The 16,154-nt window shown below is 46.4% G+C and overlaps 1 protein-coding gene across 1 annotated transcript in view; it reads right to left on the reverse strand.

Moving 5' to 3' along the window:
- TET1 (tet methylcytosine dioxygenase 1) overlaps positions 1-16,154 on the reverse strand; it is a 94,726-nt gene that overhangs the window by 69,924 nt on the left and 8,648 nt on the right. The window contains exon 2 of the mRNA XM_056849998.1: positions 11,447-11,497. Within this exon, the coding sequence (XP_056705976.1) occupies positions 11,447-11,497 (51 nt within the window). The remainder of the gene's footprint in view (positions 1-11,446; positions 11,498-16,154) is intronic.

Raw genomic sequence — 16,154 nt, forward strand, 5'->3', positions numbered from 1 at the left:
TTGCCTAGCCTAGGCATGAGGCAAATAGGGGGCGAGAGCCACACCAAACAAAAGACAGGGGATGACAGACTAGACATGAGAGACACAAAGGACTAGCACTAAAGAAGAATAAGCTAAAGTAAGTTTCCTAAAATCCCTAAACACACCCGAGGGCTGTGCAAACTGCTCTCCCTATACAAGGCAGGAAACAAAACTGGAGCTGAGGAGGAGGGAGGGGTCATTTCCCTCAGGAGGCAGGAAGTGCTTAGTTTTTTGTTCCTGCCTCCCTGAGCAAGAGAAGGAAATAACCCAATCTGAAGATGCCCTCCTACCCAGAGCGAGAACTCACTCCGCCCCAACTATCTGTCGATAAGAGGAAGATCGAAGGAGGAGAAAATGAAGAACAACGAAGAAAAGGCACTGAAGAAAAAACATGTCTGCTGGCAGCAGCGGCCAAAAAGGAACTGAGGGAGAGGAGGCGTGCTGCTCCAGAGCACGTTGACAGCTTAGGCAGGAAAAAGCCATCCCACCCACTCCAAAGGGGAGGGGCACCTCCTCATCAGCCTGAAAGCTAAAAGGTTCTTCTGGTGGCAGGCCTGTGTGCAGGTGCAGTCCCAATGTGGAGCTGCACTGAAGACAAACAATAAAGTATTTGCAGATGCAGCTAAGTATGCTGCATACAGTGAGAAATCGTTGAATAGTTATTGCTGATCTGAAACAAGGAAAGTAGTAAGCCAGTTCCACAGAACGGAGGAAAGATGAATAGCAAGCTGTAAATCCATTGAGTGGGAATGTAACAATGAGAACTAGTTTCTAACTGGCCTGTAACTTAAACATGAAACTATGGTCAGCAATGGTTTAGATCAGTTGGAAGCAAGACAACCAGATAGTTTCTGAACTTTTCAGTCAGCGACCATGTCCAATTAATCCCTGGGAATGGGCATGAAACTTCCATTCCAAATGGTTTTTAAAACCTTACACTTGCAAAAATTGCAAGTTCACTTATGCAGGCAAGTCTCACAAACATGTGCAATGCCACTTTCTCAAGACAAAAATATCCACAGAAGTAATATGAAAGGTATCTCACGCCCTGGCAATATAGTAAGAACATTCTCCATGTAATAAACATATAACACACACTGGGAGAAATAGGTTATATCCTACCATTATCACCAGAGAAGTGACATACTATTCACATTAATAAACAACTCTAGAAAAAAGTAAACAGATCTACTTGTTGTCGAAGGCTTTCACGGTCAGAGTTCATTGGTTCTTGTAGGTTATCCGGGCTGTGTAACCGTGGTCTTGGTATTTTCTTTCCTGACGTTTCACCAGCAGCTGTGGCAGGCATCTTCAGAGGAGTAACACTGAAGGACAGTGTCTCTCAGTGTCAAGTGTGTAGGCTTCCTGTCCTGAAAACCTCCAGACTAACAAAGACTACAGTACACAATAGCCATGCAAATTAGCTTTGGATTTCACACATTAACAGATCACTTCAGGATACAATGGTTCCATATTAACATACCACACCCTCATTAGCACATTATCTTGATACTTACAGGACAATGATTACCACATTACCTTTGATACTTTTTGCAGGACAATGACTCAGCTCAAACCCAACCCCCTTCTGACTATATATTACTCTTCCTACACACTTGACACTGAGAGACACTGTCCTTCAGAGTTACTCCTCTGAAGATGCCTGCCACAGCTGCTGGCGAAACGTCAGGAAAGAAAATACCAAGACCATGGTTACACAGCCCGGTTAACCTACCACAACCAAAGATCTACTTGTATTCACTCATAAGACAGAATTTAGAAATACTTTAGTATTATTTATTTATTTATTATTTCCATTTGTTACCCCGCTTTTCCCGGCCAAAGCCAGGCTCAGAGTGGCTTACAGAATATAAAAGTCATATTAATCAATAAAAGCATTAAAACATTTTAAAATAGCCCTATAAAATCATAATCATTATACTAAGTTACCTAGGCGCCTTTAACAAACGAGTCACAATACAACAGGGATGGGGAACGTCCGGCCCGGGGGCTGTATGTGCCCCCTGAGGACATTTTCAGTGGCCCTTGGGAGCTCCAGGGCCCAGGGACGGAGGCGCAGCACAGTGCAGCCCTCCCCGAGGGTGTTCCTGGGGCCGCGGCGCCCTTTGGACCTCCTCTTGTCGACTGTTGGTTGGCGAGAGGAGGGGGGAGGGACGCTTCCCCCAAGGCTGCCCCCTACAGTCATGGCATGCAGGAACGCCGTGGCACACTGTAAGCCCCTCTCGCCGCCTGTCAAGCAGCAGGGGGGAGGAAGAGGCTGGTGGCTCCCAGTGGCGGAACATGCGCGTGGGAGCCGATCGGGCTTGGAGGGCCTTTTGTGGACTCGGGATGGGGGGGCATGGAGGCTGGGGCCCGGTTGTGCAGGGCTGCGTGTGCTGCCGTGTGTGTTGGGGGAGGCGGGGAGCCTGGGGCGCGGTTACGTGGGGCCAGCGTGTGCGTGCGTGTGTGGGGGGGAAGGCTTTTTCCCTCTTATTCCGTCACTCTTTCTCCTTTCTCCCCCGTCTCTTTCTTTGTCTGTCTCCTTCCGTCCTTTTCTCCCCCTCCATTTCTCTGTTTTCCTTCCTTCCCTGAGGATCGGCTGCAGGCTGCGCCCCTCGGCGCCTCGTTTGCTCGAGGCCCACTGCTGGCTGCCCTCCCGCCTGGGAGGGGGGGAGCGAGGGTGCCCTCCAGGCCTTCTCTGCGTGGCCTCCCCTGTGGTTGCCAACCTCCAGGTGGTGGCTGGAGACCTGGCAACCCTAGCCTTCCCCCCCCCCGCGCCGGGAGATCTACACCTGGTTATGACCCCCAAATGATGTTATAAATTAGCAAATGGCCCTTGGCAGGAAAATGGTTCCCCACCCCTGCAATACAACAACCCAGCTAGGCGAGCAGATAGAAGGCACCAGATGGAATAAAAGGTGTTAACCACAATGGGAAGGTTAGGGAGGCCAGTCTTTATATATAGGAACCGTAGCTGGCCTCAACCATAAACCTGGCAAAATAGTTTTACAGGCCCTGCAGAACTCTTTAGAGGTCCCGCAGGGCCCTGGTCTCGCTAGCGAGGCTATTCCACCAGGCAGGGGCCAGAGCAGAGAAAGCCCTGGCCGAGGCCAGCCGGACATTCCTCGGGCCGGGGACCAAAAGATTGTTATTAGCTGATCGAAGAGTCCTCTGGGGAACATACCAGGAGAGGCGGTCCCGCAGATACGAAGGTCCCAGACCATGTAAGGCTTTAAAGGTAATAACCAGCTCCTTGAATCTGACCCGATATTCCAGCTGGAGCCAGTGCAGATGTTTAAGCACTGGCGTGATAGGAGCCCGCGATGAGGACCCAGTAAGCGGCCTTGCTGCGGCATTTTGTACCAGCTGGAGTTTTCGAGTCAGCCTCAAGGGCAGCCCTACGTAGAGCGAGTTACAGTAGTCTAGCCTGGAAGTGACCGTCGCATGGATCATTGTAGCTAAGTCGGGGCGGGAGAGGTAAGGCACCAACTGCCGGGCCCGGTGGAGATGGAGAAAAGCCGACCGGGCCGCAGCTGTGACCTGGGCCTCCATAGATAAGGAGGCATCCAAGGTCACACCCAGGCTCCTGACAGCAGGCACAGGTGTTAGCGGCACGCCGTCAAGAGCAGAGAGTCGGCACCCCACCCCAATGCCGCCCCGGCTGAGTCACAGGACCACCCAGTCATCCAAGCACCTGGCCGGTGTGTCTGGGGCAGAGTCTGGATGGCCGTCCATCAACAGATAAAGCTGGGTGTGATGACATCCCAACCCAAAACTCCGGACAAGCTGGGCAAGAGGACGCATGTAGATGTTAAATAACATAGGGGAGAGGAATGCACCTTGCAACACCCCACACACCAAAGAACACCGCTGCGACACCTCTTCCCCTAGCGTTACTCTCTGTCCCCGACCACGGAGAAAAGAGCTCAGCCATTGAAGGGCTAAGCCCGGGATTCCAATATCGGCGAGGCGGTGGTCTAGAAGATCATGATCGACCACGTCGAAGGCTGCTGATAGAGCCAATAATATCAGCAGCCCCGCCCCGATCCAGCTGTCGAAGGAGATCGTCTGTGAGGCGACCAGAGCTGTCTCCGCCCCATGACCAGGGCGGAAGCCAGACTGGAATGAGTCCAAAACTGATGCTTCATCCAGGAAGACCTGGAGCTGCTCAGCCGCAGCTCTCTCAACTACCTTTCCCAGGTACGCAAGATTGGACACTGGGCGGTAGTTGGAAAGGTCCCTCGGATCTAATGAGGGCTTCTTTAAGAGCGGACGCACCACTGCCTCCTTGACCAACCAGGAGGGGCACGGGTCCAAGAGGCAAGTGATGGGCCTTACAGCCATCAGGACCAGAAGACGGGCAAGGGGCCTCCAGTTCCCTTACTGTATCAAAAGTTGGCCGGGAGATCATGGCGGAGCGGCAAAACTTTATCCGCAAAAAAGCTTGAAAAAGCCTCGCAGCTATGGGTCGAATTTTGATTTAAATTTGGCAGTCCCCCTGTTAGGGACGTTAATGAACTAATAACTCTAAATAATTGTACCAGGCGAGAGCTAGCGGATGCAGTTTCAGCTGCATAGTATTCTTTTTTAGCAGCTTTCATTGCCACCTCATAGGCTTTCATAAAAGTCCTATAAGATGTTCTTGCAGCCTCGTTCCAAGTTCGCCGCCATACTCGCTCTAGCCGTCTAAGCTCTCGCGTCATACTCCTGAGTCCCTCAGTAAACCATGGGGCCCAGTTTCTGCAAGGGCGAAGAGGGCGTCGGGGAGCAATCTCGTCAATGGCCATGGAGTCAGCTATGCCAGTCCTCCACAAACACATCAAGAGAATCGCCAGGAGGAACAGGATCCCGCAGAGCCCTCTGGAATTCAGTCGGATCCATGAGTCTCCGCAGGCAAGCGTAAGTCAGCTCATTGCCCAAACAGGGAGGAAGCGGGAAGCCAATCCGAGCCTTCAGGACTAGGTGGTCTGACCATGGAACCTCTACTTTCGGCATCAGAGCAAATTCCAGAGCTGTAAAAATGCTGAGAGTTCCCGGGCCTCCCACACGGCTCACTACCAATTTGCAGGCTCCAAATTTAACACAAATACTGCAATTTTGCTATTCTTCTGGTCAGTAAAATTTTGATTTTAAAGTCCAATTTAGACCATAGACTAATAAAACTTCCTCAGAGGCAGGAGCTTGGGCTAAAGCTACCTACCTATTGGTGCCATTAAAAAAAAAGTTTGGCAAAACCACAAAAGGAGAGGCACAGGCAGAATCAGCTGGGTTTGCCCAAACATAATATACACAGTCATGATGGGCACATTCAGTCTTTCCCTGCTGACCTCTTTGAGACCCACAGGGCCATGTTGCAGGAAATGCTTTGTCTAAGACATGTTATCCCAACCTTAGACATTTGCCCAGTGCTTTGGTTAAAGATCTCCAAGAGCATGATTTCCCACTTCATTGCATGGTGTGCCATTATTCACATTTATTATAGGAAGTTCAAGGGTATCTAGTATAATACCAGCATATTGCTAATGTCATTTTGGAAACAATAGCACAACTCTCTGTACCCATAAAGCACCACATGATTGATTCAGTGGAAGCCCTGTACAATTTACAAAGCACCAAGTTAAGTGCAACTCACCAACCTCATACTGGTACCTGCCAGGAGTCTGACAAGCCTTCAGTTTTTGTACTCCCAAGCAAGAAGCAAAAAAAGGCTTACCTGGAATGACTGAGGCTTGGATCCACTGAACTATTTCCATGAACACAGGAATTTATTTATTTATTTTATTAAACTTATATCCCACTCTCTATCCCAACCAAAGCCAGGCTCAGAGTACAATATAAAAGTACATTATAAAGTACATTATAAAGTACATTAAAGTACAATATAAAGCACATAATATAAAATTTAAATTCAAATACAATCTAATAATCAAGTCTAACAATAAAATCCAATTCAATTGGTGCCTAATTATTGGCTGGTTGGCTGGAAGACAGCAACAGAAGCAGCAGCATTGGTTTTTATATGCTGACTTTCTCTACCTTTTAAGGAGAATCAAACCAGCTTACAATCTCCTTCCCTTTCTCTCCCAACAGACACCTTGTGAGGTAGATGGGGCTGACAGAGTTCAGAGAGCTGTGGGCTAGCCCAAGGTCACCCAGCTGGCTTCATGTGTAGGTGTGGGGAAACCAACCGGGTTCACCAGATTAGAGTCTGATTCCTCACTCCGCATGAGTGGCAAACCTGGTTCTCCAGATTAGAGTCCACCGCTCTTAACCACTACACTACGCTGGCTCCCACTGGTCCTCGGCGTGCCTGGGGAAAGCAATCAGGGACCCCAATTAAGACTCAATAAGATGGAACAGAAACAGGAGAAGAGGAAGGGAGGCCAGCTATAATAAACACCATCACTGCCCTCAACAGTAGGCCTGATGGGACATCTCTCTCCTACAGGCCCTACAGAACTGCACTAGATCCCACAGGGCCCTGCTCTCACGAGAGTGAGTTCCACCAGGCCTACTGGTGAGAGTTCCACCAGCTTTCTTCAGCCACTCCAGTTCTCATGCTGCTCTTGGGGGGTCCCTGACCCCCAGGAGCAGTATGGGGTGGGACATTTTCAGCTTGAGCAGGAGGGGGAAGCAAGGAAGTTGTGGTCTGTTGATGGAAATCTCTTATGTTCACAGAAATTCTTCCGTGAATCCAAAGGCAGTCTACATTTGGCTTTGTAAATTACTAGTTATGTAGGCCTTCCTATGGCTTAAAAAACACAGGGTACCATACATTACATGACATAACTTTTGAATACACCCCAATAAATCAAGTAACAAAAAAAATCTTTTTTGAAGGGGGAAGGAGAGGAAGAGACCCTGGTTTGTATCTTATTTGCTTGCAAGATATTACCACACTCCCCGACTTTTACTTATTCTGTAGACATTTAACATCGCTTTCCTCTCATAATTAGTGTTTTTCCACACTCATGCACCAAGTAAAAGGAATTCCTCTTACCTAAAGAAAACAAAACAGCAACTGCAGTGGAAGTTTTCTCCAGACAGCACTGACTTACTCAGAAGAACCCCTTCCACTTGAGCCACTCACTAGGACCAAACACAACTCTCAATAAAACCTTAAGCTCTAAGCAAACAGAAGACTTGGAAATAAAACTTGCATATTTTTTCTTCTTCCCACAGTGCTGAACCAGGGTAAGTCTGACTAATTTTACCTCCTCAGTTATGCTGCCATTTATTTACGGGGTAACTAATGAGGCCATGATTTAATTTTTTCTTTTACAAGTTACATTGTTCTTTTACAGGAAATTACCTGCATGGTACAAAAATTATTTCCTTAAAAAAAATCAAGCTTATGTAAATTTCCCTGTGTTTTTATTGGAAGGTCTGAGATCTGAAGGCTCATACCAACATAAGAAGGGAATTTTGTGTTTTTCAGATCCACTTCTTCTCCCAACTGCAAAAGATTTTACCTTCATAGTCATCTTATGAGAAATAATTATTATACCTTCCATTTTGCAGTTGAGCAAATTAAGCCTGCAAGAAACCAGCTTGCTGCCCAAAGATATCATCCACTGGTTTTATACTTCAGGTAGAATTTGAATTCAAGCCTTTCAAAGTTGAGACACCGTAACACCTTGTTTTTTACCACTTACACAAAGAACCGCAGGAAAAAATTGTCCTCCAAACAGCTGGATGAAGAAAAATGCCCTTCCAATTTGTTCTGGGCCTGCGTTCAGGGAGACATTAAAAGCTCATTTCTGAGAATTCAATCCAGGTGTACACAGTATACTGCATGTATTCCCCAAGGCCACGAACAACTTTAATACAAGGCATAAGAATCAGGCATTCTAAACTCATAAGAATCAGGCATTCTAAACTCATAATGATGAGAAAGATGGGAACCATCTGAGATAGTGAACCTTAATGAGAAACCTGTGTGCAGCCGCCCAGATTCCCAGTGAAAGCTTGCGCCCTCTCCCCACTCTGACGGGCCAAAAGAGTGTGGGGCCAAGAAGGGTTTGTTTCCAGATGCATCTCAAACTGCTGGTGACCTCTGAAGCCCTAAGCGGCTCTAAAATATTGCCTTTTACCATATGACCCTGTCCAGTCCTTCATAGCAGCAGCAGAGACCCTTGCCTACATGTCCTGCCCCTCCACAGGTTGGCAGCTGCTTACCAGAGAGGGAATTCTCAATGGTGATGCCATTAAGGAAACCGACAAATTAGAGACACAACAACACTAGCATTAGTGTTGATGTCCTGTTAACTGGGGGCTTTTTGATTGCTTTGTTGTTTGTGCCTTGCTGTTTATTAGCTCTTATTAACTTTGGTTTCTCTATTGATTCATGAATTTGGCTTATTACTTTAATGATGGCTGGTTTATTGGCGGAACATTGTGTATATCGCGATTAGGCTTTTAGAGCATGTTTGCTTATTTCATGAACTTCACGCAGACATGTAGGCACAAAAGACATTGCACATGTTATCATACCTGGAAAATAAGAATGCCAGCAACAACAACAGCTGGTACATCATCCACGCCCAGTGAGCTTTTCAATCCGATCACTAAACACACTACGTGCTTGTGAATTTCCAAGTGATTACTACAACACTCATGGCATTGCATGAAACCAGCACTAAGAAAATCTAACACTACTTTCATGCCTAGTGACAGAACTTTGGATCCTAGAAATGAAATGCAGGATACATATTTATTCTGCCCTTTCTCTAATGAGCTTAGGGCAGCATATCTGATTCTCAACTCCTCCATTTTATCCACACAACAATCCTGTGAGGTACATGAGGCTGAGTGTGCGTGATCGGCCCAAGGTCACCCAGCAAGCTTCCATGGCAGAGTGAGGATTCGAACCCGGGTCTCCCATGTCCTAGTCCTACATTCTAAACGCTACACACCATGCCAGCTCATGGTTTTGGATGCTCACCTTACCTACAAAGCCTGCTGCCTCCTACACAGCCTGCCTTGAGGCAGCCCTTGACACATCCAAACAGGAGACTTCTATGGGCTCAGGTTTGCTTAAACCTAGGTGGCTACACTCCCCACGGCAAGGTGAACAGGGGCTGGCCACTGTCATGCCCCATTCTGCTGTCCAGACATGAGTCTGGCCAGGAGCCGATTATACCTATATTCACTTTGCCTCTAGTTCTATCCATTTTATCCCATGTTTTCCAGACGCTGTACCTCAAAACAATGAAAGAGAAGATGAAGCTTACATATGAGAAATTTGCCCTGACCTGGATAGCCCAGGCTTGCCTGATTTTGTCAGATCTTGGAAGCTAAGCAGGGTCAGCCCTGAGACCACCATGGAAGTCTAGGGGTTAATTACTTATCTGATTTTTGGCTATGCAGAGGAAGGCAATGGCAAACCACCTCTACTAGTCTCTTGCCTTGAAAGCCCTCCTATCCACATGAGTAAGTTGAGAACATCATTCCAAATGCATGAATATATAGCCTTGCACTATATAAGAATATGAGCATACCAGCTCTTGCACAGGCATAAGTCACAACTGTTATACAAGCATCGTTGCAGAAAGCTATGCAATACAAATATGCACAATCCCCAATCTGAACACACAACTGATATAAATCACAATGCTGTCACTCACTTTCAAAAAGCTAGATCGCATCTTTCCAGCTCAAGCCCAAAGTGAATTACTAGTATACGGTGATAAAATGCCACCACTTCCAATTGAGCTGGCACGAGAAAGTCATAAAATAAGCACGATGCCTCAGGAACTTCTTCCCCTGTGCATGAAAATGAATGAGAGCAATCCAGTGGAGGTTTAATGGAAGTACTGGAATCCATATCCTGTTCACTTAGAAATAGATCTCACTGGTATTGATAGAATTAAGAATCCAAACAAGAACTGTACCCTAAGTTTTTGGGTTGTCAATTAAATCGAGAACAAAAAGTAAATATCTAACATGCCAACTTAATAGAAGTGCATTGTTTCAAATAAAAGCAAACCAGTCAAATGTCGTAGAGCCAAATGTGAGCATTTGGGAAATAATTGGCACTGTTCTTTACCAAGTTAAAAGTTATGGGTCCATTTCAGACAAACTTCAGTATACTTCTTTGCCCTTGTTATGAACGGAACTATAAGCACAGTCAAGTGAGCATAGGACTGCAGCCTTAAACACTAATTTGGTAATAAGCTCAAATGAAAACATCAGGACTTACTTGTGCGTAAACATGGATAGGGTCATGCAGTAAATCTCATATTTCAGTAGAATTTAAGCTTCCTTAATTTTCTGTAAACACTTTGGGGGATAGGTTTCAAAGAAGACATTTGCATAGTTAACTTGACATTTATTTAACATACCATACATCCGATTTTTAATCAATGAGCCGCAAACAACACAGTCAGCATACCACACATGAGCATTTCCACCATTCACACCAAGAAGTGCCCTCTCAAAAAGGCCCACATTCATTCACACACTTTCCAGCCCAGTCCTTGGACTCAAAATGCCGCATACCAATAGCTTATGCCAGAGCTACACACCGAACGCAACTTTATGCCAACATCGCAGACAAAAATAAAAACCAGCAAAAGTGTGCCAACACACGTACAATACCTTTTTACTTTAGGCAAATAACTGTAAAAACACCAGCCATGATCCAGAACTCTGGAAGGCTCCAATGACACATGGAGTTCTGACACGTGTGGGAGGGGCCACATTCTCTACTATGAGATGGGGAATCCCCATTCTTAGCAGGGATTTCCTCTATACGTGCACAGGGATTCCCCGCCTTAACAAGGAAAGAGGGCTGCCATTTATAGGAACCAGTGTGCCTGAGAAACACTGAACACACACACACACAGGTTTCATCCTTCATTTTCATTTCAGCAACCATAGCAACCTTTTTAAAAAGCCCATTGCATTTAGAAATGTTTTCAGTCCAACGCCCATTAAACGATGAAAATAATCAACCTAAAGCGTGCATTGCTATCATTTAAGACTGAGCCATCCAATGAGTAAACAAAAAAAAAATCATATTTTTACATACGAAGTTTGAATATTCCATCTTTAATACAACATCAAAGAACACACACAGCTTGAGCCCCAAAAAAAACCCAGAACCCATGCATGCTAAAAACTGTGCCAATTCATGAATGAAGGGAGGACTCAGTCATTTTCAATACCTCAAGGGTGGTTAGACTGTAATCTGCCGTCTTGTGCACAAAGAGTTAAATCTCTACAAAAAGACTACACCATACAGAGGGGAAAACAAATGTTAACATGATTTTTAAAAAAATCAGCCACACAGATATATAAAAATCTGGGGAACGCAATGCCCTTAATATCTGCATACTTTCACTTACTATTCCTTAGCCAGGTGGCAGTGTTTTTTTAAACGGCCTGGGGCATATTATTATTAATAAAGCAATTGTCAGATTACCTTTAGAACTCTTTGCTTTCTCCTCTGAGGCCTTTTGTTTTCAGTTAGCACCTAAAGAAAAAAAAAACACACACACCAAATTGCAGAATAAGTCTGTGCGGATACGAAAAATCATTTTGCAAAGCAGTCTCTCTCTCTCTTTTTGGTAACGTTAGAAGACTTGAGACACGACCAGAAAGGTTCCTCTTGCCCAAAAAAAATAAAAATAAAAAAAAAATAAAGGAACTGATGGGAGACTTTAGACGTTCAAGTCCCCGGAATCAAAACCAAAACGGAAAAAGAGGGTTAAAAAAGAGGAAGGAGGGACAAATAACCTTCCCCCCACCCCTCTCTTAAAGTCGGGTCTACTTAGTCGCTGCATCCTTCATTGCAAAACCCACAAGGTAGCCATCTTGCTTCCTCCTGCAGAAGAACCCGCTACAGTGTAGCGCTTCTTCACGCTGCTTTTGGGGCATTAGGATCATGGTGCTTGGAAAGCAGCAGAGCCCCGGCAGCAAGCGGCAGCGCAGCTAAGCCCTGCCTGCCAACACTGGGGACGTGCCGGGCATGCCTCTCCAATATTATTAGGGGGAAGGAGGGAGGGGCTGGGGGGGGTCGGAGGGGGGGAGCTCCAGAAAAGGCCCGGCCAATGGCGAGGCGAGGCCAGCCGCTTGCAAAGGCGCTCTGCCCCCCCCCCCGCCTAGCCCTTCCCAAACAAAGGGGCTCCTATGTGGGCTTGACTCGGAGCAAGAGGACGCGGGAGCAGGCGCAAGCTGCGGCATGGACTCGCTCGGAACGCGGATCCGGGCCCGGGGGGGAGAGAACGCCGGCTGGAGGCAGGCAAGCCAGCCAGGGGCCAACAACACACCAGCTTTGGTAGAAAAGGGCAAGAGTCCAGTAGCACCTTAAAGACTAACAAAAATATTTTCTGGTAGGGGATGAGCTTTCGTGAGCCGCAGATACCCTACCAGAAAATATTTTTGTTAGTCTTTAGGGTGCTACTGGACTCTTGCCCTTTTCCACTACTGCAGACAGGCTCACGAAAGCTCATCCCCTACCAGAAAATATTTTTGTTAGTCTTTAGGGTGCTACTGGACTCTTGCCCTTTTCCACTACTGCAGACAGGCTCACGAAAGCTCATCCCCTACCAGAAAATATTTTTGTTAGTCTTTAAGGTGCTCCTGGACTCTTGCCCTTTTCCACTACTGCAGACAGGCTCACGAAAGCTCATCCCCTACCAGGAAATATTTTTGTTAGTCTTTAGGGTGCTACTGGACTCTTGCCCTTTTCCACTACTGCAGACAGGCTCACGAAAGCTCATCCCCTACCAGGAAATATTTTTGTTAGTCTTTAAGGTGCTCCTGGACTCTTGCTGCTCAAGATCAATTGATCAAGGAGCTTCTAAGGGATAAAAGGAAAAGGAAAGGAAAAAGGAAAGCTACTGGACTCTTGCCCTTTTCCACTACTGCAGCCAGGCTCACGAAAGCTCATCCCCTACCAGAAAATATTTTTGTTATTCTTTAAGGTGCTACTGGACTCTTGCTGCTCAAGATCAATTGATCAAGGAGCTTCTAAGGGATGAAAGGAAAAAGGAAAGCTCCTGGACTCTTGCCCTTTTCCACTACTGCTGACAGGCTCACGAAAGCTCATCCCCTACCAGAAAATATTTTTGTTAAGTCATTAAGGTGCTACTGGACTCTTGCCCTTTTCCACTACTGCACACAGGCTCACGAAAGCTCATCCCCTACCAGAAAATATTTTTGTTAGTCTTTAAGGTGCTACTGGACTCTTGCCCTTTTCCACTACTGCAGACAGGCTCACGAAAGCTCATCCCCTATTAGAAAATATTCTTGTTAGTCTTTAAGGTGCTCCTGGACTCTTGCCCTTTTCCACTACTGCAGACAGGCTCACGAAAGCTCATCCCCTACCAGAAAATACTTTTGTTCGTCTTTAAGGTGCTCCTGGACTCTTGCCCTTTTCCACTACTGCAGACAGACAAACACGGCTACCCACTGTGAATTAACACCAGCTTTGGGTTTATCTGGATTGCTGGCTGAAGGCCATGCATGTGCGGGCCAAAGATACGGAGGCAGGGAAGGGAATTTGATCCCTTGGGGAAGGGGGAGCGCAGATCGTTGGCACGCACACACACACACACACACACACACACACACACACACACACACGCTCTTCAGGAAGGTAGTGTGCATTTTGACTTTATAAGGCCAGGGGGCTATCTACTCGGCGATCTGTAAGGAGGAGGGTCATGCGAGGACACCGTCTGGCGCGGCCATCCCCGGGTAAACTCTCCCACGCGCGCGCTCCGGGGGGGGGGCCTTGGCCGCCCGCTCCGTTGAGCCCTGCTCATCGATGGCTAACGGGGGTTGAAGAAAAAGAGCAAGCACTGATGGCTGCCGGAAGCATCAATGATACTTTGATCCCTGTCATTCGGTCATATAAACCGAACAATATACAGTAGAACAGGAAGCACAAAAAAGTCCCGTAACGAATGTGAATTCCTCCGGGTAGGCTCTCCCGATCCGTTCCACTGAGGCGGCACTAGAGGCGTGAAGAGCCGCAGATGAGATAGGTTCCGCAAACGGCAAAAAGCCATCGATTGTGTTTTTCAAGGGTGGGGGGGAGACAGACAAGGCCTGTCAGCATCACCCACCTATCGCCGCAGACAAGAAAATGTACATTCGGTGTGCATTCAACAAGTTGGGAGACTGACGGTCGGGCACTGGCCCCGCACGATTTCAAGAATGACAGCTCTCGATTCAGCTGATCCCCAGGGGTTGTTTTTTTTGCCTTGCTTTTTAAATATAGGAGTTGATGCGGGAGGGGGATCATCTCTCCCCACCCATTAATTGGATGAAAAAGGGACTCCGTTGAGAGGAAATAATTTTAAAACGTTTTTACTTTCACTGGACAGAAATGCATTATTCACAAAGCCAAAGCCAACATTTCACTAATTCAGCTCACGAAGTTGACCAGCATGCACGTTTACTATCTACTTAGCCTCACGTGCCTGTGTTTAGTAATTTGGTGCACACTGACAGCCTGAACAGAGGGAGACACAAGAAAAGAACTAAATTCTCCAGTTGACAATTCTCCTATCGTCCCTTCCTGGTTTGCTGGAAGCAAGTCCTTTTCGGCTCAGGCAACCAGATAAAGCAGCTAGTCATAATCCTGTTCTGATCCATTTGTCATCATCACTCAAATACAACATAAAATGCAATTCACAACATTCATTGGCTAGTCACCAATATGATGTCATGAATACATGTGAACTCATAAACCAACATCCACAATTGAGAGGCTGATCAGAAGAGAGATGGTCAGGTCCCTAGAAGCATGCCAAGCTTACTCTGACTGCATGGTTGAATGCTAGCAGCACGGGGGATCTCCCATCTTTTTAATGTATTCTTCTGGAGCAAGAATTTTAATCTACATTATGAGTACAAAATTAATAGGTCATTTTTATTCCAAAAGAGCAAAAAAATGTGATATTTTGACTACTTTTTTTGAGAGTCACTTCACAAGTTGTGCTTTTCCAAGTGTACACATCAACACATGACAAGTGTATGAAAGCAAATATGTGCACTTACACATGGGGTGTTAAATGTGTGTTTCAAAGTTTCTCACACCCAACAAGTACAGTTTTTGTAGAAAAACTGTATGGAATGGCCTTTATAGCAAGCCAGGATCTGTCTGAGCCTAGGCATGTTTACTCAGAAGTCTCACTTTCTCCAATCAAGCCTACTTCCCAAGAAATGTGCATATGACTTCAGCCTAAATCTAGTGTGCTATTACACCTTGTTAAATGAAAGATTCAAGAGCCAGCAGGGTGTAGTGGTTAAGATGTTGGACTAGGACCAGGTCTGAATCCCTACTCGCGCCATGGAAGGTTTCTGGGTGATCTTGGGCCAGTCACACACTCTCTGCCCTGACCCTGGCTCGTATTTGGATGGGAGACCTCCAAGGAATACCAGGGTCATGACGCAGAGGCAGGCAATGGCAAACCACCTCTGAACAGTCTCTTTGCCTTGAAAACCATACAGGGTCACCATAAGTCAGCTGTAACTTGATGGGAAAGGAAAGGAAAGAAAAGGAAGGAAAGGAAAGGAAGAAAGAAAGCTTCAGAATTTTCAGTTGCTGTCCCCACACAACCAAGACTTATGCATCCACACACACTTTTTAGTATATGAAATTACAGCTACGTATGAACAAATACAAATAAATACGAACTTATTACCTGCCTGCCTGTCTAAATGTGGAAGTAACAGATAAGGCAAAAGATGGAAGACTTGATATTTTAGAACACACAGGTTGGTCTGGAAGTAAAGAAATAACTAATACCACCCTGCCCGCTGTCAAAGGTTTGCATTGCAGGGCAGTTCTTCAATTTCTCACTCGCCCGTGCTGCAGTGGGGATATATTTTTGAAGGATATTGTGCTTACGAATGGGGCAGAGGATGGGCTTTCCTTCCCCCCCCCCTTTAAAACTGGGAGCTGTGTTATGCTTGGTTTTGCAAAAGGCCACAAGTAGACCTGTCCCCTCATCTGACAGGCTTGGCCTTCCCCAAAGGGCCTGATTTTACACCTAAGGACAGGGAGGGGGACAAGTTCACGTGCGTTAAGTCGCTTCTGACTTATGAATCAATGACCTGCAAAATGTCCTCTCATTAACAGCCTTGCTCAGGTCATGCAAACTGAGGGCTGTGGCTTC

This window comes from Euleptes europaea, chromosome 5 (genome assembly GCF_029931775.1).
Source record: "Euleptes europaea isolate rEulEur1 chromosome 5, rEulEur1.hap1, whole genome shotgun sequence".
In the NCBI taxonomy this organism is placed as follows: Eukaryota; Metazoa; Chordata; class Lepidosauria; order Squamata; family Sphaerodactylidae; genus Euleptes; species Euleptes europaea.